Here is a 22,723-nt window from a genome sequence, read left to right as displayed (position 1 = left end):
AAAGTAAATGAGGAAGTGTTATTTACTCCACAGAACACAAGAACTAGGGGTCACCCAATGACATTAATAGGCAGCAGGTTTAAAACAAACAAACCCTCTCCTGTGACTGCTCTGACTGGTGCGGGCTCCCTCCCTTTGCCCAGGTGCCCCCTTCCTTTTGCGGAGCATGGTTTTCTGCCCCTTCTGACAGATCCCTTCGCGGTGGGACGTGTGTGCTTTCCGAAGCCGGCTGTGGTCCTCCTCCTGCCTCCAGGGCTGACTGATTCACTGCTTTAAACAGAGGCAATTTGCACAATTCCCTTGTCAAGGAATCAGGCCAGTTTAGCGAACACGTGGAGGGCTGCTAGCAGTAGCCAGCACCCATCAGGAATGTGCCCCGGCTAATTGTGACCACCATCTCCCCTGGGAAGCAACTAGCCACTGCACCAAACCATGCAGTCACAGTGCTTCCGTCCAAATGATCCTCAAGCAGCAGGCGAAGGCCACGATGCTTTCACTTGTAATCGCACAAAGGATCCTTCCGCTAGATATTTCCCACGGGGCACCGAACAGCCATTTCTGGAAACATCTTTGTTCGACTGAAAGTAAGCACTGCAGAGGGGAAGGCTCCATATTTCATGATCAATCCCGAGTGCTCCAGGTCCCTGGCTCCATTGCCTGGTCCCTCCGCACGAGGGTTTGGCTAGAAAGCTTCTATGACTTTGAAACATGTGACTTCTTTTCAGTTGGTCTCCAGTGCACATGAGCAGGGCGATTTCCTGTTAAGTAGCAGAGTTTCACATTCACGTTGATTACCACCCAGAGGTGGATCAATGTCAGTGAAACCCATGGAGGAAATACTCCAGCCCTTCTGGGAAGAGAAGGGTGTAAATGTATTTGAGCAGCTTTGCCCTTAGAAAGCTGGTGTATTTTGGGCGGCCAGCCAAGCAGCTGTTCAGGAGGAAGAGCCCGCCGCCTTTAGAGATTTAATAAGGGATGATAGCAGGAAACAGTCTTTAACACAACAGTCATTTACTGAAATCAATTTAAGATATAAAGGTCCCATCTCTCTCCTGGCTGGATGGGGAATTGTGGGCATGGTCCAAAGCCCACTGACGTGAACAGAAAGGCTCCTCTGACTTCAGCGGGCTTTGGATGCAGCCATGTGTGTGCAAGTCCCAGCTCCTTGAGAAGACACCCTAGAACAGTGGTCCCCAAACTGTGGGGCACGCCCAGCTACAGAGGTGCGGAGGAATGTTCAGGGGGGTGCGCAGCGGGGCCCAGGCCAGCCCCCATGGGTGGGGAGGGAGAACCACCTAGCCCCGCTCTGCCCCCAGCCACAGCTCCACTCCGCCCCCTGCTCCAGCCCCAGCCTGGCTCCACCCTCATTCCCTCTCTGCCCCCAGGCCAGCTCCTTCCCCATACCCAGCTCTGCCTTCAGCTCAAGCTTCTCAGCTGAGGAAGCCCTGGCTGCGCAGTAATTGGGGGGTGGGGGGGAGACAAATTCCATGACTGGTACGGGCCGGGGTGGGGGGGTTGGGGGGAGAACGGGACGGACATGACAGGAAAAGTTTGGGCACCACTACTCCAGTGAAGGATACGAAATCGCAGTGGGATTGGTCAGAGCCAGGTCCAAACAAACACAAACGTTCCGATCAGTGAATAACTAGGGGCAGACCAGCTTTTTCACACTGATGAGGGACCAACACACTTAGTTTTAAAGACAATCAACTAGTTTAATGACCAACTCACGTACTAGTCCTTAAACTGAGCTCCTTTAACAGCTGCTGTACCCTAAAATGATTGATAAGTGCCGATGTTAGACTGAACAGCTGCTGAAGGTGGGATTCTTGGCCATGTAGTTTATACTGATTGTAGAAAAGTTCTGGGCAGCCTGACCAGGTAATGTGCGCTGTCTCTCTCTCTTGATAATTATATTGCTCCAAGGGCAAGCTGCATAGCACGTGATTCCTTGATCTTCCTAACAAAAGTCAGTTAAAAGTGCTGTACCGGAAAAAACAGAACACTGACAAAAACAGACCACAGAAAACATACTCCAGCACTGAACAGAATTTTTTTTTTTTTTTTTAAAACAAATTCTACGCTTTCCTTCTCTGATTTGGAGTTTTCAATCACTATCACGAGAATTGCCAGCTTTCCATTCCTTAGTTTGTTCCGTGAGCCCTTTCATTTTCAGCAGAAGCCATTTTGCTCAGGTTTATTTCTTTGACTATTTTCTGAAAGCTAAAACGGCCCATTTACCAATTTAGCACTACCAGGATCAATGCCACACTCTGACAATACAAAAACATTGCGGGACCAGAATCCATTTCCGAGCACAGTTAGAAGTGGGTCTTTATAAAAGTGCTTCTCAGATTACTGGGTGGTCACAAGCTTTACAATCATGCTAATGATACGGGATCCTCGCGGGCACGTGCATAAATCCATGCTGGGATTCTTGATCTTATCCTGGAGTAACTGGTCTAGTTCACAGCGGAGTTCTTTCACCAACTCTGCCACCTGAAGCAAACAAGGAAACACCCCCCACAAAGATCATGAAATAGCTTCTCCCCTGTACTCTACATCTGCATGTTCTGTGTGGTGCAGAAGCAGAGCAAGGTTTGAAGCACTCACAATCTTACTCGCTGGTTTCATTACCTGGTGGGAGGCTGCTGCGAATCGAATCCATCCATCATCAAGCGAAATGACAAACTCCCCCCGTTGCAGCTGCACGTGGACCTGCCCTCCTCCAAACAAGACCAGCGGGTACACTGACACCATACTGCAGTCCCGGATGAACACACGGCTGGTTTTGATCTTCTCGTGATACACCAAGTAGGGGCTGTCAAAGTGCCTGGTCTGGAACATTCAATGCCAGAGGGTTGTAGTCAGTTAGGAGTAAGAATGGTGATTACATTAGTGTCACTGAGCACAGGTTTTCAGACAGTTAAGGAATAAATCTGATCCCCATTCCCTTGCAGATTACTGGCTTGCTCGCTGCCCTGTGCGTATAAAACAGCATATACGATTTATTTTTATTATTCAAAACAACCTTAAAGGTTTTAGACACACAAACTTCTCTTATCGAAACATATTTCACACTTAAAACTAGAGGATTTATTAAATTGAGGGATTAACTGCAGTTACTGAATTGAACTGATTATTTCACATCAGCCTGGGAACATTTTCAATATGCCTAAGTAAAAGTGACCAGCACTTCAGTTCTTACTTGCTTAACTCTCTTGAAAAAGATCCAGTCTCCTAAGTTACTCAGGCTGACCTATTGTGCCACACTGACGAAGCTTGGCCCCAAACGTTACATGTTTTTCCTGATTCTTTCTTTACACAGAAAAGCAGCCTTTAACTCTGCGTTTGCGACAGAAGCTCATAGAGTCAGTATATTTATTTTGTTATTTCAATGTTCTAAGAGATAAGTTTAGGCTTTAACATATTTTGTTTTAATTCAGATTTCATTTTAAACAGATGCATTTTAAAAAGAAAAACTTATAATTTAAACAACAAAATAAAAAAAAATCCAATTTAAATAAAAAAATCTGACTTTATTTTTTCAAAACCATCATTGATTTTTATGCACCCTGGGTGGTGGGAAAGCCCAGTGGCTCTGCTTGTTCTCCCCCCAGGTCTCATTCTACCTAGACAGGTGCCTTTAGTCATTCCTGTAATACCTGTGTCCCTTTTGAGCACCACAGACTCTGACAGCAAGGATGGGGAGGAGCTGCTGGATGCATGGCACGCTCTCCTCCGGGGATTGCTCGTCAGAATCTGCCTGGGAGTCACTGCCCGCTTCCTCCGCACAGCTGCCCTTCCCGTGAGTGCAAGAGGGCTTTGCTGCAGCTGCTCACAGGGACCACGTGGCATTGATTTGTTTGTATTTCTGAAACGTGCCATTGCAGAGCTCACAATGTCACGTATAACATAATCCTGTCTCCTCCACCTGTCTCCTGTGCTCTCTCTCTTCTGCCCTTCATCAGAATCTCACACAAATGTCTACGCCTCTTCCATACTGCCCCGCTCACAGCATGGCCTCCCTGAACTAATCCTCTAGGACACTACTCTCTTGTCTTTCAAATCTCTCCTCAGGACCCACCTCAGCAACAAGGCCTATAGGAAATCAGCCAATTACTGACAGTGCCTTGAGTTCCCTGCTGCCCATGTAGGATAGCAAGGAGAGTTTGACGTGTAAGAGGTTCATTCTCATGTTAGTTTAGACTTGGGCTGATTCACCAGGATAGATTTATAAACAATTAAGTTTTACAATACTCCAATGGGTTATTATACTTAACAATGTAATATGGATTTTTAACAGCTAATTTGTATCCTCAAAAAGGAGGATCAGCATTACCATGTATCACTTTCATAAAAAAAACCCCAAAAACAAGCACCTGTTCAATGGTAAGTTTCCCTCGTGATCTTTATTAATGGGATACCATCAACTTCAAAGAAAATTATTGCATTTGATCTCATAGGAAGAAGTGATACTGTGCATTTCAACAGTGAATTATTTACAAATAAAGTATTTCAGTGGTAGAAATATGAGCCCTCCTGTCAGTCAGTTTGCCCCTGTAAAGATGCTACATGCATAAACACTTGCCATCTCCTGCACAATTCCTGAGATTGCATGGACAGGACAATTGCGGTGATCCCTACAGGCACAATCCCCTGCCATTGCGGTAACTCTGCATGAACGTGCGTTCTTGCAATTCTGAAAATCAGGGCCATGAAATTGCTGGATCCAACAAACTTAACTTCCAAATTTGAGTCTCTGTCATCTATTGTAATGGAGGCTCTTACCTGTGATCTGTGCCGCTCTTTGAAACCCATCACCGAGAGGATTTCAAGCACACCGTTGCTGTGTGTTTGAGGCTGCTCAGTGCTCTAGTTCATAATCCAAGCAGCACTTAGCTGAAGTAATGTCTTTTTTAAAAACGTAGAGAATGTATGTTACTGAGTTGGAAAAAAATCCTTACTTGATAATTCACTGAGGAAGGATGAATGTGAACATAACCGTCATTTTTTGTAACAAACTTCAACTCCTCTGCCTTTGGGTGTAATTTAACTGCTCCTGCACTGGTATACTGGTATTTCCCCTCTGGGGTTTTCACCTAAATGTGAAGATAATAAACAGTAATAAAATAACTCTCTTACACCTCCTGCCCCAAGTAAACCATCTTTCCCCACATCTATTACTATGTCAACAACAACAGGAAGTATTACCCTAGACATCAAGAAAGGTACTGTGTTGCATTCCAGCTTGCATTTAACCCAATATTTTCAGTTGCTCATAACTCTCAAACAAATTCCTTTTAGGATATGTTTTTGCTTGGTCTCGGCCCAGAGGTGACTTTGGAAGTATCTAGACCCCATTACCAGAGTTCTGTCAGCACTCTGCAAAACTAGTCGATACAGTTTGGGGGTTGGTTTTATAATGCTCTGGCTTTCACCCCAGAATTCATTTCCTGCTGCTCATGTTCAGACTGTGGCCTGTGGTGGTTACTGATGCATGCTCCTGGCATCTTAAGATCACACTAAAAATAAAAGTCTGTTGGAATGACAGCAGTAGCCAGCTACATGAGTTTGTAAATGGGAGCTCAGTTGCCAAGGCCTAAAGCAATAGGGGCAGCATGCTCTGTGGAGATACCGTACCCTTAAACAAGAGGCAGTCTGCCAGAGTAACCCCGAGTCAAAGCATTCAGTACAGATCTGCCACTCAAAAGGGAGTGGGATGCAAATGAAGATGGAAAAGGAAAAAAGCACCCTCTTACCTGGACAACATTGGGATACAGAGCAGCACATAATATTGCTGATATCAACTTGATGTTCTCTGCATTAGAGTTTGCCTGTGAAATAAATACATACAATAAGTACTACAATTCCAGGTTACTACCTACAGGCCTTGTCCCAGTGACCCTTCAGTGAAAACCAGGGATTTCTTGATTCACTGTAGAACATGACTTCATATTAAAACTAAATTACTGACACTGTTGGTACTCTCTTTTTGAGCCAACTATATGTAACTTCATATTAGGAGCAGTCACTGGATTCTGCACTCTCAGGTTATGTCTTGCCTACACTCTTTTTAACCTTTAATTAAACTAATTGCCAATTAATTTGCAATAGTTAATATGTTTGTCAAAGCTAATCTGGACACTCCCCAAACATTTATTCCATGCTACTATGTAGTTGATCCCTAGGATAAATCACAAACCTCGCCAGGTCTGCATGATGGTGTAGTCTCGCCATTGTGCGCTTGTTGTCCCGCTCCAGAACTACCAGTTGGCATAAGGAGATTCTTCAGCTATTAAAACCTACATCAGCTGTCTCGACTGCTCCGTGCGGCCTGCGTGATCTCCTTAGCAAAGCACACTACTGCTTTCATAGGGCTGAAATGCCCTCAACCACATCTAATACCCAATATCTATCTCCTGTTCCCAAAATGAGAGTTGCACTAATTGCAACATTTGGTATCACTGCACAGATAATATGGCCATGAGTGTGGTATATGAAAATATCTAGAATAGGTTCCAGATTGGATCCATGCCTTCACACTGTTTGGAATGTAGGCCACAGACAGCAATCTAGTGTGCACCAACCTGGAAATGGGTTACTTTACTGACTTGGTGGGTTAAGATCACATTTGCACATGTGCCCAGGAAGAACAGATAAGTTATCGTACAATACATTGTGAAAGAATTCACAAGACAGCTCTGATTAGAGCATGGATATGAACCATGAGCCGCTAAGAACCATGGGATATGCCCCCAGAAAGCCCAGCACCTCACCTGACTGAGTGCAGCACCAGTGTGGATCCAGCAACTCGAGTGTGATTGCTCTCACCTCTCACTTGGGCCAGGCCAGTTTGAGTGGTCACACCGCTGTGCCGGTCGCTCGAGTGAACTGTACAGTGTTGACAAGGCCTTAACTACTCCAGTGTGTTAATTACTTCAACTGATAATTAACTAGAGGTTAAAAAAAAAGTCTGATGGTGCATACCAGACATTCAGTTTCCTTGGATCTATTTCTCTCCCTAGATTCACTCATAGCGCCTTCCACCCTACAGAGTTGGTCAGGAGAGCGCAGCCATCCTTTCCAACATGGACCTCGCAACAGTCATCTACACCTCTGTCCCGTTGCGATTACAGCTCTCATTAGGGCTATACTGGAAACCTACTGGAAAGCAGCACTAGGAGGGTGCAGAAAAGTGACTCACCTCCAAATACACTGTCTGTGCAGATCCATGCTGTGGGAATTGCATGTCCTGCCACAGGGCCATTGCAGAATGGTTATTCATTAGGCAGTGAGCATGCACCTCAGATTTGTTGCTGTAGAACCAAGAGTATAAACGCCCTCAGTGGCTAACTCCCTCAGTCTCTGACCCCAGACCTATGTTATAATACATGTCTCCAAAGTAGAAGGGAGGAGGGATGGTAGATTGACAAAGAAGAAAATGGTGATCACTAATCACATTGGATAGCAAGACAAGCCTGCCCCAGCAAGCACACCAAATCAGTGAACGTTTGCTACAAAGGCTGATTAGAGACTAAAGCAGCAGTTTAAAGCAGTAAAGATCCAGTTACCTCTTCTCCAGTAGCATCCAAAACACCATCTCCTCGAGACCACCTCTTCTCCATGTCCCTGGCTCTTAACCCCTCCTTCACAAATCCAATATCAGACAGCAGTTCTGTGAATTGCCTTTTTAGGCTCGCCATTTCCTATAAGTCAACAGAAAGCCTTGAACATAAGAACATAAAAATGGCCATACTGGGTCAAACCAAAGGTCCATCCAGCCCAGTATCCTGTCTGCCAACAGCATGCATGTGAGGTTAATTCACACCAGACTTCCCATTTTAAACACCAATTGCAAGGACTATCCTTCAGCATATCCAACAATCACCTATGATCACTTTGGTTGCTTGCAGTAAGACAACCAGTGGATATGTGAAAGGCATGGATCCGTATGCCCTCTCCATTTGAAGACATTATCCAATCCAACAGAGTAGGAGGAGCTTGCAGTTAAGGTGGACAGGTTTCCAACCCAGCTTTTGCTGCTGTTCAGAACTCTCTCAAGCCAATTCCTTCTGAGCTGAAATATTCCAACATTGGTCTGAGCCTTGGGTTGATTTTTAAATTAAACATGTCTGGTTACACTAGGATTACAGGCTCAGACAGCTGGCTAAAGTTACAGTCAGTAATATTTCCCAGCTCTTAGCTGAACTTGGAAGAAGATCAAAAGGATGGGGCAAGAAGAGGAGGTGAAATAAAGACGGACCTGACTGACAACATGATGGCAATTACTGACTTTTTAAAAATTAATCCGGAAAAATACTGAATCAAAACTGACTTACTTGAAGAACTCTTCCTGATAAGAAGTTCTCCCTGCAATAGCTGTAGCTTGCACGAGAACTCTCTTTGGTACTTAAGTGCCATCCCTAAATAATGGAGAAACCAAACTTTATTGATGATGCCTTAAATTTCAGAACATGTACACACTTTTGATCTGGGTCACTGATTTTTAGCTCACCTTATAAGCCTGGAGAAGAGCCAGGTAATCACTGTTTCCTATTGCAAATTCCAGCTTTTTTTTGTTCGCTTCCTCCCTTTTATCCCATGGAGACACCTAAATAAATAGATTGACACATTTCATCTCTGCTTCTCCCATCGTTGCTCAAGACAGGTGCTTTATCACTGGTAATGCACGTTGTCTTTCTTACATGACCAGTAAGCTACTGATCAGTTGCAGTCCTCATATCCATGACAAAAAAAGTTTACTAAGCAGTAACTGAAATTCTCTGGGTATATTGCCTATGCAGACTCCTGCTGTCGGAGTTACATGCTGTGACTCACTGGTCCCAGAACCGTCCCAAAGCAACGTATTCATTAGGGGAGGTCTGCATACTAACCAAAGATTTGATATTATAAAAAGCTTCACTTCCAGAACATCCTAAGCAACTCTGTTTCCCCTACCCTCAATAATGTAACTGTGAAGAAACGGAAGGAGGGAGGATCAGGCTGCATCTGCAGAAGCAACATACTGGGGAACAACCTTCCTTTCTCTTTCCGAGAACTGCCGCGGCAGACCTCACTGGAGGAGATTAGGAAGCATTAGAAAGGCCTTGTCTACACTAGAGAAAACCCTGAGCCTAGCACCTTCCCACTTCTGACTGGGAATGAATGTCTCACAGCCGTAACACTTGAGGGGAATGCCCCTGCACCAGGCCCTCCATGTGTCAATTTGTGGCTCAGGAAAGAAATAATTAAAAGCAGAGCCCTGCTCTGGATCTGCACAAGGCCAAAACCTATCAAAAAAACACATCTTTAAACCCCCTAACAATTTCATACAGTTAAAGCTAAAAGGAGAAATGTGCAATGGAGAAGGAAAGAGGAGGGAAGAGAAAGTCTGAAAGCCACCTATCTTCTATGGAAAGAGAATGGCTATAGGATGGGGCATTTCAGAACCATGATTTAACAAAACAGATCTGCAGTGGACGTATGGGCCCCAAACACAGTTACACCACTCTATAATACATTCCAGACTTACAGAACTCCAACCGCAAGGGATTTGCAGAGGCAATTTCATGATTGTATTGTCCACAATAGAGACTGTTTGTACCATTAACTATAGGTGGCAAAACCATACACTGAGATGGAACACTCAGTCCTGATCTTTGATATGAGGTCGTATATTGCTTTAGACAGAGATCGAACAACTACACCCACTGGACGTACAGAACAGCACCGGATTTTACAAGCTAAGCTGACGTGTGCGCACACAGCCTGAGTTCAGGAATGAACACTATACTCAGAGCTCAGAACTGTCAGCTTCATAACCACCACGAGCAAGACCACGACTGCTTCCAAACACAGGTGGGCGTAGGAGATGTAAAGCAGACACCTATAATTTCACCAGGACTATTCCTTGCACACACTTATAGATTGCATTTCTGGACTCAGCAAGAATTAAAAATTGAAGCTTTATGTACTAGTGAATATTTATAATCACTTCAGTCTTTGATCAATTTCACACTCTTGAAGAGGACTGCTGTTCTCTTGGTGCTATTTTGGCCTCTTCTTACATTCACAGCATGCCCAATACCACTGTGTCATTTGAAAACAAGGATTAGTTATTTGGCTCAAAAGAATTCCATCCTCCAGTAAAGTATTATGTTCTTTTTATTAGGGATCAAACTGTTCTTGATACTTCTGTCTCTGTGCATGTACTTACGATATGACTATTTCCAGTCCAGACACAAAAACATTTTATACGAACACAAAGATGCGCTGTGCCGTAAGTGGGACTGGTAAGAAATTTAAGAGTAGTATGTTGCAGTACACTACACTGTTCACTGATGAATATAACACAGAGCTTTCAGATCTTGGCGCGCAGGCGGAGTTCAGGGCGGCATACTTACAAAAGGGGACTTGAAGGCCAGACTTGCTGCTATAGTTAGGGCAGGATCCAGGCAACGGAAAATGGTGCCGAACAGCATTAGTTTTCCAATCCGCACATCTACAGGCAAGGAGGCCAAGTGATACCCCAAGGGGGTGAGTTTTTCATCTGGAGTTAAAGCGCCCAAGTCCTGCAGTCGCAGTTTCGATGCACGCAGAGATTCAATTCTTGGCGGCTCAATCAGGCGGGATAAGACAGATTGAAGGCCGTGTGCAGAAAACATATCCAAAATCTTAATTCTTAAGGAAAAAGATGACAACTCAGTCTGCTGACATAGGACAAAGCAGCAAACTTCTTCCAAATCACTGAGAGTGCCCTTCCCATGGCCTGCTTTCTAGATAGGCCATGCCAATGGGAGCACAGCCAACCAGTCCTCCAGGGTCTACACTGGCTCCCTGCTGACTTTCTGATCCACTTCAAGATGCTGATCCTTATCTTTAAAGCCCTTAACAGGCACAGGCTACACAATCCCAGACGGCCTCTTCTCCACCCTTTGCCACTGCAGCTGCAGGGGCAGTGAGCTAACCAATAACTAAGGAATCTGCTACTACTGCAGATCAGGACAAGCTCAGATCTGATGACTGTCACAACAAGGTGCAAGACCCATCTTTTTATACAGGCCTTCCACACCATAAAGCAAACGAGTTGTCATTCCTCCTGGCCAAGAGCCAATAAGGCATAATTCAACTTGGGAAGTGGTCCAAAACGATTAGGGATGAGTTTTGATCCCACAGACTTGATTCAAAGCCCATTCAAGTCAATGCAAAGACTCCCATTTACATCACTGGGCTTTGGCTTTGCAAACGTACCTTCTAATCCTAAATTACCGGCATGAGCGTCAAAGGCCTCCCTCTTTAATATTTATATTGCAGTAGTGCCTAATTGGGATCGAACGAGGCTGTGTGCAAACACGTAAGACGACACAGTAGTCCCTCTACCCCCAAAAGAATTTGTAATTTAAAAAGACAACAAATATGGGGCTGCAAGAAAGGAATGCAACATACCAAAAAAGTGCTCAGAGGATTATCTTGTTAGCACTGCCTTTGTTTATAGGGATGGGGCCGGGCCAAGGAAATGGTGAGTGGAGGATGGGTTTGAGGCAGTAACATGGTGGGTGGGAAGACCAAAAGTCCTGAAGCAGAGGTAGACTGGTAGTCAGTGAGAGACGAGAGCACTCAACAGCCAATCAACAAAACAAAAGTGAGAAGAGGGGGGCTTGCTGGTTCCTATGATATCAGGAGCCTGGTGGGGGTGTGATAACTCTGTTGCTCCCGCCTGGAGAGAGAGGTTGTCCTGGGGGATGGCCCTTTAAGACCGATTACGTTGATAATGGTTTACCTGAGACAGAGCTGTTCCAAAGGCACTCTTTGTATTTCGGGTAACTGCTGCTTTATAAGCTGGTGATTGTAGTGATGGCTACTGAAAAGATGAAAGCAGACTCCAGAGGCTACGCGCCCTGCCCGCCCTTTCCTTTGCAACGCATTAGCTTTGGACACAAATGTGTCTTCCAGACTTTCCATTCCTTTGCTGGGGTCGTATCTACAAGAGGAAACAAGTCAAAATGGATGAGAATGGGAGTTTCACTTCAAGCAAGCGAAAAGCACCAACACCGAAGCTCAAGCTGAGAGGTACTATGAACTTTTGGAGGGCCATAACTACCAACACTATGGATGCATGTCTGTAATGGATGTCATGCATGGAACTCCCACTGAATCAATGGGAGCTTTGTGCACACAGTAAGTTGCAGAATGAAGCCCTTTCAGATTTTCTCCAGCTCTTTAACAGATGTGAATTCATACTCTAATGTTCTGGACAGTTTTTTTAAACAGATACCATGCAGAACACATCATCTTCCGAGATCACAGTTCCACCAGAATAATCCCAATACCTTTTCTCTTTCATTTTCCCAGAATCAATCACAAAGACCACATCGTCAATGGTGATGGATGTTTCTGCAATGTTCGTAGATATGATGATCTTGGTAACTCCTACAGGAGGCTTCAGGAACACAGACTGCTGGTCTTCACTGGACAGTGAGGAATGGAGTGGATAAACAACACAGCTAGAAGAGAAAGATGAGCGCATGCTTATCTTTGCCAACCTTTCTTCCTCCCAACATCTGCCCATTCGTACAACTTTAGCCCAGAGTACTGTAGGTTGTACCTTCCCATTCTCAGAATGGAGCCCATGTGCAGCCCATGTCCCCTGTCCCAACATTGGAATGTCCTGCCACAACTTCAGAATGGGGACTCCAAGGGCCATGGATTGTGGGATAGACATGTTCCTCGCTACATTTCACTGTTAGCTCTTCTGGTGGATATAATCACCAGGCAGAATGCAGCGCACAGAGTTTACTTGCAAATATCCAGTAACTGGATTTGGCTGCTGACATAGAAGTGAGTCTGGAGCTCGAAGGAGCAAAGAAAACGAGACCCCCTCCTTAAGAGTCTAACAGCAAGCTTGGTTTTCTTGATTCTCTCCATAGTTCCATCAGCCCTTAGACTGAACAGATCCAGTCTCTTAAGTGGCACTGTGATAGGGTTCCATACCCCACCTTGCACTGGCCATGGGGAGCAGGCCTTTAAAATATTATCGGGGGGAAAGGACACTCTCGGTGGGGGACTGGGTTTCAGAGCTGGAGCTGGGTTGAGGTCTCTGCTGAAGGGTCCTGAGAGCAGAGCTCTTCTGAGCAGCTAAGTGGGAGCCCACTGTCTTTCCCCAAAGCCGGTGAGGGATTCTGCCAAGATTTGTGCCTTGTAGGGTTCTGCTGTCTTTCTATCCCCATAAGCCCCTTCCGTATTTACTCACCAGAAAGCTTAAGGAGCCTGGTAGTGATAGGGTCTGCATGCCTAAGGCAACACATGTGTCTATGATTTGCTATCACTGGCCAAGGGCTTAGCTAGGTGCTTTTTGAAAGATTGAAATTAAAACAGTATGTACAACCAGGGCTGCCACCAGATTTACACAAGTCATTCTGTGGGTGTCACTCTATTCCACTGAGAAATTTGGTCACCACAACACATCAGGCTAAGGTCACTCAACCTAACCAGGAGAATTACTTCTTATTTAAATGCAATGTTTAGATTGTGATCTAAATATGCATGGGACAGCTTCCCTCCAAGTATTAGCTTATTTTTCCTAACTCTTGATTTTCTTCCTCATCATTCGCACAAAATGTAGAATGTTTTACCTTAGAAATACCCAATACTTCACAGTGTTAAAAACTCAGATGTTTTTGAAGTGCAAAACAGGGTAAAAGAAAGTTAGACTCTACGTTTTTCAGCCTTCCATTGGATAGCCTTAGCTAGTGCATGAAGACCCACTGCAAACAGCACATAAAGACTATCTAGGTTCTTATCCAACAATTACCGTGGTATCTGACTGCCTCCCAAAATTCTAAAGTTATATTTACCTTGGTCACCAAAACTGCAACTTTCCCTTCCCCAGTTTGAGGAAACGGGACTAGAACTTACATCGCAAATATGCTAAATATGCCACTGTGCTAACTCAAAGGACCTTTCCAAATGGAACAGAAATGGAGATTATGGCATCTAAGCCTTCTCCATCACCAGCTGTCTCAAACAGTAAGTAATCTGCACTTGTAACTGGAGACAGATATCAGAGTTTGAGTAGAAGGTAATTTTTTTTAATTGGTTTCTTTACCCTTAATTTAACTTCAACACACTAACCATTTTGGGACACTAGACTTACCGTTTACTATGTCTATTATTGAAAAGGGCATTAGACTGTAGCTGTTCATAAAGCATCTTAATTTCTGCAAGACCAGGCAAAAATATCAGTACAGCACCTGTATATATAGGGGGAAAGAAAAGAGTCAATAGAAGAGTTCAGCTAAAATGCACTATTACACTTCGATATTACTGCAGTGCACAAAGGCCCCAGTCAAAACTGGAGCTCCATTTTGCTACGCGCCATATAAACTCACAAGCAGCAATGACCCCGTCCCAAAAAATTTACAATCTAACCAGACAAGACAGATAAAGACGTCAGCATACTGTCAAAGGTACATCTCTTTGTTATAGCTTTTGAGCTGGCCCAGTGTACCCATCTGCCCATCCCCATAGAAATTAGGGGCCTCCCCATTCTGATAGACTCAATGTCCTCGGATAAAATTGGAAGTTATGGAAATTATGTTTTGGATGAAAGCGTCAGCTTGGCACAATCTACACAAGCACATAACTGTTACACGTATTCCCTGTTATACAACCCACAATGGACAGTCAGGTTACCTGGTGGGTAAGAGTGTTTCCCACTGACTATCCACTCCAGCAGGGACTCTATTAATTCCAGATTAACTTTGTCTAAGTCCATGGCAGCCATCGTTTTTAGCACTGATTTACTAATCCCTGAAAGAGAAATTGGTGAGTTGGTGTCTCATAAAAGAGCATACACTACACAGTTAACTGAGAAAATGGCCACACAGAGGATCAGCAACCTTTCACCAAGCAGGATCCTGCATCCCTGTAGATATGGCTGAAGGGTACAGTAAGTGTAATACCTCTGAGTGCAGTCTGCCCTGCCCTCCCCCATTCACAGTCTCTCTCTTCATTCATTCCTCCCCTTGACTCCTCCTTATTAACTCTACCACTCCTCCCACTCTCCTCTCCTCTCCCTCACCCCCTATTGGGTCTCATATACTCCCAATGCACCACACTTCCTGTGTGCCACATCCCATGAATAAACACATTGGGGCCAGCCCAGCACTGCTCACTCCCACTGGTACCAGGCAGGAGTTGGGAATGCCATGGGGGCAGCCCAGGACTGACACCAGAGGTCTCCTGGACCCCGCACACAAACTCTGTCCTGCCTCCTCCCAGTATTTCATTTCTTAAATACAACAGACCCCAAAAGCCCCTTACTCTTTTGGGCTACTACAATCTGCCCCACCCCCACCAGAAGATGCAACCCCAGAACTGTACATGAAGGATTACAATGAAAAGAAGGAGGAGTGGATAACACAATGCAGCCTTATCGGGTCACTATTTTGCAAGTCAATATACACCCCAGTGGAGTCCATCTATCGAACCTAAATCTCCCTTGCTGCAGATGAAGACAATTACCTCTTATCCTGCCGTCAGTGGACATGGAGAACAGTTGATCACCGTCGTCTTTAACAACAGCCCTTCATATATTTGAATATTTTTATAGAGTCGCCCACAAGCCTTCTTCTCTCAAGACTAAACATGCCCCGTTGTTTTTTTTTTTAAAACCTTTCTTCATAGGTCAGGTTTTCTGAACCATGAAGCCTCAAATTATGAAAATGCGTGTAGTATACTTTACAACACATTCAAGAGTACCAGCTGGGTGTGTAAATATGCTTTTAGGGATGAGAGAGAGAGCGAGATTACCTTTGTATCGTATCAGGAGTTGTTTAAAAGTTAATTGCTGGTCTGGGACTGAATCCTTGACAGTAGTGTCATCCTCTAGGAGGTGAGAACATCTTAGATCTTCCTCTACTTCTTCTAATGCAGTTCTCTTGCGTCTTGCTTTAAGTTTTTCTTCCGGACCTCGCTTCGTGTTGTTCATGTACGGACTACCATCCTCTAAGACATACCTGAACATGACCAGAGAGAATTCAGTCATAGGGAAAGCTGTTTGTACAGCCTGCCCTTTAAATTAAGCTTTCAAGGTATTATGCCTTGCCCATTACCATGGTACCTGCATGCCTTACAAATTTGTATAAAGAATATGAGTGGCTAATCATAGCCCTGACTTCTCTTTTCTGTCACTCCTACTAGGAGCAGGTAGGAGTGCTGGGAATGTAACATCACTCTTAGCATAAGTAGTTAGCACATATTGTAAAGCTTGAATGGTCCTTTAGAATATGTCCTAACTACTTATGCTAAACAATCTGTTCCACCTTGCATGAAGCTGTGATGTTTGGGGTACCTTTCCCAGGCCTGGAGAAGAGCTCTGTGGGGCATGAAAACGCTCTCACCAAGAGAAGTTGGCCCAATAAAAGATACTGTCTCACCCACCCAGTCTCTCTAATATCCTGGGACCGACACAGCAACAACTATGTTGCATACAACAATGGAACTATTCCAAAGGGCAGTTACTTGTGAGAATGCGGTCAATGATTTCATACCTTGTGACTGCAATTACATCTTCCAGAAAAAACTGATCCACAGGGAATGTCCGACCTAAAGAAAAAAATTAGAATGTTAAAGCAAAATGCGAGCTACAATTTCAGGAGTGGAGGTCAGGGGAGGGCTAGCGTTTACAATTTCTCACACTGTGTTTCACCACTTCACCCCTTGTCCCACCTTCGTGAACTTAACAGCACTATGGAGATTCTTTTAGAACTATACTGCAATTGGGAACACAACTCAGTCCAGAACAAATGGCTGACGTTTTTCAAGAACACTGCTGGCATTCACCCAGTTTACACAAAGAGGATTCCTGTAGCAAGGTAATTTGGTGCAGTATTAGAATTATAGGAAGCAATGTATTTCCATCTAGTTAGGTATTTATATCACGCTCAGTGGGATATCTGAGCATTGTATAAATATGCATACATCCAAATGGGGGCCTACACGTACACCTGGATACTCGATCCTCTCCCCATTTACCAGAACGGAAGGGACTGTTTTTTCCTGTTTTGCGGAAGCTATGTCAAAGAGCTGGGTCTTGCAGATAAAGTTTCTTGCCATTCTTGGCTCTTGTAGGAGTTCCAGAGCTGTAGGCCAACCATCAAGAAGGCTGTCTCCAGGTCTCCTTGTCATAGAAAATTCCATCATTCGGAGAACTGCAGCAAGGTCAGGCTGTCTCTGAAATTTTTGAGGATCATGACCAGCACCTTTAACTTGATCGGATATTTGATGGATAGCCAATGACCTGTGTTAGTCAGCAGGTGGGTTGCTGCGTGTTGCACCAGCTGGAGTTTTAGTAGTTATGGTTTCATTCTCATATAATAAATATGTCGCAATACTGAAGGTCACATCTGTGACTGAGTCCGCATCTGGCAGAATGGGACAATATCTCCTGGCCAGCCAAAGGGGATAAAAGGCATTTTGTGCTGCTATTGCTAACTGACTATCCAGTCTCAATGGGAAGCCCAAGAGAACAACTGGACGTAAATCATGGACAATTGGGCAGACACACACTACTGAGAGTGGCAATGTGGCATAACGTAACTCTTCGAAACGTGTCCAATACTATCACCTCTGCTTTATCTGGGTTTAGCTACAAACACCTGCTCTTCATCCAGGCCCTGTGCTTACGGGGGAATATCATCTGCTAAAGGAGCAAGTCACCTTCAAAAAAGGCTCCAACTAAAAAGATGAATTGCTTGTTTACCAAATTCTGTTTAAAAAAAAATTGCAGCAAAGCATTTTAATCGTTACTATTCTCTATATTTTAAATGAATTTAGTGAACGCTGCAACTAAATCCCCATCTTCGTATTTGATCTACTGAGAATGCAGGGGCTGAGGGTATGGGTGTGTATGCAGCATACTGTTCCTAAGAAAGGAAGGTATTCTTGGTGTTGCGCTAAGCAGCAATGCCTGCTGTCCATAAAGCAGCAGGGTTAATAGGACTTTGGCGGAAATGAGATCTAACCAAGAAAGAGGGACATTTTTAGAGACAAAATAAGGCTTCTTGAATGCACATAGGTACGACAGCAGCCTAGGACCAGTGTTATATGTCCTGAATTCCTCTTGCCTGCAAGAGCTCTACTGTGGCTTCTGGAAGAGAGCCAAACGGAAATTGCCTGGTGTGGGAAATGTGTGCCTCATGCTAGAGATGCACGGCTAAAAGATAGAAAATGAACAAAAAATAGCACTGAGCTCATGTCAATAGAAGACAATGATATTTCTCAAACATCATAAAATATATTGATGTTACATATTTGTAAGTGGGTCTTATGCCAAACTATATGTAATGGTACATTATTTGATGGACAGATTCTTGTAGGCAAACAGACTTGCAGTTTTATAAAGTAAAAATAAACAAATGGTACATTTATTCTTTAGGTTCATGCCTAGGCTGCCCTTTATAGCCTGCGGTATGATCACTGCCAGGGGCTGGGAAATCCTCAGCCTGACACCCTTACCCCTAAACCAGACATTGTTTGCAACCTCTATCCCTAAGCTAAACAGTGCTATTATTCATAAGTAACATTGTAACATACACTAACAGAGAAACACGCCCCACTCCATTGTAAAATTTCTCAACTAAGCTGAAACCAAGCCAGTAAAATAACTCGTAATGTATAATAAAAAAATAACCGTTCTTCACCTGGTATGTTAATAACTGGACAGGAGTTAAAGTACTGAGAGAAAAGCTCTGCATTCAAGGTGGCACTCATTAGTATAATACGCAGGTCTGGCCTCTGAAACATAATATCCTTCAAAACCAGCAGCAAGAAGTCACTGAAGAAAACAAGCAAAAGACATCTGAATTTCTTCAGTGTTAATTTCCAAATCTCTTCTCTCTCTAGTCTGCTCCCTTTCCTGGGGTCTCCACCAGCATGGCAATACCACCATGTCAAGCTGTACTCACAATAGTGCCTCTCTGGTTATGGCCTTTAGCTAGGAATTTGGTAAGTTACTGTAAGTGACCTTGGGTTACAATTACCTACTTTTCTGCTGTCCCTTTCCAGAGTGTCTGGATTCCTTGGTATATTTACTTAGATTTAAGCAATACAAGCTCTTGGTGCCCTAACAGCTAATTAAGCTGATGATAACATAGTAACCGCCACCCAACAATATTAAATAACCCACACACACAAATTAACTCAGCCAGCCAGTAAATCAAAGCAGCAGACAACCCCTTTCTGCCCCTCTCCCCATAGAAGCATTCCCACCATCTTCACCAAAAAACATGTCAAGTACATAGCTTTTGCAGGAGGCCTAGGTGGTCATCAAGTGCAGCTGGTTTGTGAACTGGGGGAAAGCGAGGTGGAGGGGAGGGGTATCCAGTCCTGTGGACCCTCCCAAGGAACGCTCTTGCCAGCAGCCCCCTCTCTTTTATAATGAAGAGGCTCGAGCATCTCCAGTGACTACAGCAGTGTCAGTATGTTGTAGGGAGAGCGGTGGTTGCAGGCAGGCAGGATCCAGGACGTACAGAGCTTTCCAGGGGATGACCAATGCTTTTAAACTTACCCAGTGACCATCCACATAGCTGTAGCTGGCCAGGTAGTACTAAAAGCATCTCGCGTGGAGGATCTTAAGGAGTGCCCCCCATCCCTTCTTCTCTGGTTTTAGAGCTACCAACAGGCCTAGCCCCTTACCAGCTGGTAAGAGGGGTGTGTTTGGGAGAGGTTGGATTAGGATAGGGGGAAGAATTAGGAAATTCTGGTCTGGGAAAGCCCAGAAGTGTGGGCGAGCCCCATTTGGGGTGTTCTACTTGGGAGGGGTCTTTAGGACTTCCAGAGGCAGCATGTGGAGAATTAGTGTAGTTGGGGGACAGCAAGCTGAAACAGGGAAGAGATAGTGACCTAAAGAACCCACCTCCGTTGTCCCTCCTGTCCCATCCTAAAACTTTCCTTAAAATGTGACTGAAAGCGTGAGGGTTGACCGATGTGCCTTCTCCTCAAGGAGCTGCCACAGCACAAACAAATCCCTTAGTCTCCAGGGAGAGAAAGACCAGGAGCAGTAACCACACTCTCCCATATGGCCGTGCATGCAGAGTACTGCCAGAAGCCCATCACACTGGCTGGAGGCCCTTTGACTTTCGTAGTTTGTTACTCAGTCATCTCAGTGCTCACCTTCATGTATTTCCTTTTCAGGTATGGAAAAAGGAACTACTTACCTCTCTTCTGTTCTTTCATGAACTTCATCAACAACAACATGGGTGATTCCCTGTAAAGTCATGTCTCCTTCTAGTCTTCTCAGCAGCACTCCAGTCGTGCAGTACAACAATCTGGTAGCCAGTGACTGGAACAGTAAGCAAGGACACACAACGTTCAGTGGAATTTTAAAAGTTTAACAGCTTTCCTAATACAAAGTCTAGCGAGAGCAGGTTGCCATATGGCACGCATGTCCAACCTGAACATTTCTTGCTTCAAGCAGGAGCAAGCAATTTTTCCTCTCACCTTACCCTTAATTCAACTTAAATGCAGTTATCCGGTCCTTATCACAGAGACGTTTTGCAAGAGGACAATGACATATCTACACTATCTCATCTAAATCTTTCCTGCTTCCATAGCTGCATGTTAAACACTTGACCATTTGTCTCCATCAACGAAGGTGAGAGCTATTGTAAGGGAGATGGGACTGGCTCTGGAGGAAGAGGGCTGGCCATTTGTGTTTCTGGTCTCTATTCGATTGACTAATGAAGGATTACAGAATCGTTCATGACTGATGCATATTTTGCCCTATGGGACAGAATGAAAAGGTGTTGCAATTATGGTCAACATCAGGGACAGAAAAAAAGAGCAAGGTTAAAATTGCAAGGCTCAAGTTAAGAAGGGATGGACAAAACAAACTAAAAATCAAACCTTTTGCAAAACAGTTGTAAACTGATCTGTTTTGTTTTTCACTCAAAACTTACTTTAGATTTTGTTCAATCAACTTTTTAGCTTCAGATCTTTGACAGTCTTTATTTTAGATTTGACTTTACTTCTGCAATTTGTATTGATGCAAAATTTGTCAAATGTGGATGACAGGAGAAATCAAATGGCAGATATAGCTTTAAAATACTAAGTCTGCTTTATCCAAGAAAAATGTTAGAAAAGGGGGAATGGATGTCCGACAGAATGTCACTAGTAGGAAGTTAGCTCAAATTCTGCCCACATCACTAAGGACTGAAGTGCTAGGCTTTGATTCCGGCTTAGTGACTAATGAAAGTGATTTCAGTCCAGTTTCCAGAGGACAAGTGTTCAGGTCACAAAACCCACTATCAGTGCTGATTTCATTGTCGGCCACCTCTGCAGGGAGGCTACCCAATGAACATACACTAAGACTATTGCTACCGCTGTCTCATCCTAGAAGGCGTGCCTGACAATGTGGCTCGAGGCAAAATGGCAAGGTAGCATGGGGAAGCTCACACTGCTCTGGTCATACTGTATGAATCTTGTGGATAAAGGACTACATCTCTAGGACAGCCAGTCTGCACCTTTTACAGCTAATACACACAGTTTAAAAGAACTAGATGAAAAAACAGGCAAAGCATACAAACCTTTACACTTTCTAAGCGGATCTGGTATCCCACAGTAATCCCAACTCTTTCTGTTCTCTCCTTGGATACGCGTTCAGCTACAGAAATGGCAGAGATCCTGCGAGGCTGAGTGCATACGATATTGGCTACCCTATTTGGAGGACCCCTCAGTGAAGCATCCAAAATAAACTGAGGAATCTGAGTGGTTTTCCCACAGCTGCATGACAAAAAAAATAATTAAATGTTTAAAAAAATGTCTTGTCAGAATGAGTTAGGAGGTTGGATTCCAATGTGTATTTCCTTGCTTTTATTAGTTTGGGTCACACTTCATGTAAAATTCCTTAATTCAAAATTCATCTACGATTGAAGTAATTTAACATCAATGAATTATGTACCCGAGCACCTGATCATTGCAGAACACAGACTGTACAATTAAACTTTAGATATGCCTTCCCATGTATCGTTTGAAACTAGAAGGGTGTGTGTAAATCGCATCCTTACCCAGTCATGCCACTCACAACAAGCACCTGATGCTTAGTCAGCAAATCAAGAATGGTTTCTCTTTCTTCCCACGCAGGGAGATTCTGTCTTTCTTGCAACATGGACTGGAAGTGCCTAGAAGACTGACAAACATAATTAAGAGAAATTGATCTCTTTGGTTACGCGCCTCAAATCCTGCCCTAGATTCACAGATTCAGATGAGAATTATGATCTACTCTGACCTCCTGCATAGCACACGCCATAGAATTTTACCCAGTAATTCCTGCATTAAATCCATATTTTGTGGCTGAGCAGGAGCATACCTTTTAGCAAGTCATCCAATTTTGATTTAAAGACTTCAAGTGATAGAGCATCACCCACTTCCCTTAGTAAGTTGTTCCAAAAGTTAATTGCTTGTTAAAAATGTACACCTTATTTTTAGCCTGAATTTATCTAGCAACAGTTGCTATGTAAGGCAATCTTTCCTTAAACTGCACGAAGTAAAAGGAGGGTTTAAAAAGTTTACTCTCTCATAGTAAGTGGAAAGCTTCCTGTGGCGAGCATGGGGGCCCAAATCATCAATTCCTGCAGCCTTTAAGATTTCTTTTATAAAAATATTAAGGTCAAAATTTTGCAACTTTCAAAGCTGTGAGCAGAGAGACAAAACTGCATTTGTT

The 22,723-nt window shown here is 44.0% G+C and overlaps 1 protein-coding gene across 3 annotated transcripts in view; it reads right to left on the bottom strand.

Moving 5' to 3' along the window:
- Window positions 1-994: 994 nt before the first annotated feature.
- DHX57 (DExH-box helicase 57) overlaps window positions 995-22,723 on the bottom strand; it is a 32,388-nt gene continuing 10,659 nt past the window's right edge. For all 3 annotated transcript variants that reach the window (XM_073339822.1, XM_073339823.1, XM_073339824.1), the window contains 18 exons: window positions 22,068-22,189; window positions 21,588-21,783; window positions 20,220-20,344; window positions 18,705-18,838; window positions 16,554-16,608; window positions 15,814-16,019; window positions 14,695-14,811; window positions 14,156-14,252; window positions 12,333-12,506; window positions 11,783-11,983; window positions 10,407-10,683; window positions 8,519-8,614; window positions 8,343-8,426; window positions 7,575-7,709; window positions 5,763-5,837; window positions 4,968-5,102; window positions 2,638-2,838; window positions 995-2,499 (listed from right to left, as the gene is read on the bottom strand). In XM_073339822.1, the coding sequence (XP_073195923.1) occupies window positions 2,356-2,499; window positions 2,638-2,838; window positions 4,968-5,102; window positions 5,763-5,837; window positions 7,575-7,709; window positions 8,343-8,426; window positions 8,519-8,614; window positions 10,407-10,683; window positions 11,783-11,983; window positions 12,333-12,506; window positions 14,156-14,252; window positions 14,695-14,811; window positions 15,814-16,019; window positions 16,554-16,608; window positions 18,705-18,838; window positions 20,220-20,344; window positions 21,588-21,783; window positions 22,068-22,189 (2,574 nt within the window). In that variant the 3' untranslated portion in view covers window positions 995-2,355. The remainder of the gene's footprint in view (window positions 2,500-2,637; window positions 2,839-4,967; window positions 5,103-5,762; window positions 5,838-7,574; window positions 7,710-8,342; window positions 8,427-8,518; window positions 8,615-10,406; window positions 10,684-11,782; window positions 11,984-12,332; window positions 12,507-14,155; window positions 14,253-14,694; window positions 14,812-15,813; window positions 16,020-16,553; window positions 16,609-18,704; window positions 18,839-20,219; window positions 20,345-21,587; window positions 21,784-22,067; window positions 22,190-22,723) is intronic.

Source organism: Lepidochelys kempii, chromosome 3, assembly GCF_965140265.1.
Source record: "Lepidochelys kempii isolate rLepKem1 chromosome 3, rLepKem1.hap2, whole genome shotgun sequence".
Lineage (NCBI taxonomy): Eukaryota > Metazoa > Chordata > Testudines > Cheloniidae > Lepidochelys > Lepidochelys kempii.
The sequence above is the reverse complement of the archived record's forward strand: the minus strand, read 5'-3'. Positions and strand labels throughout refer to the sequence as shown.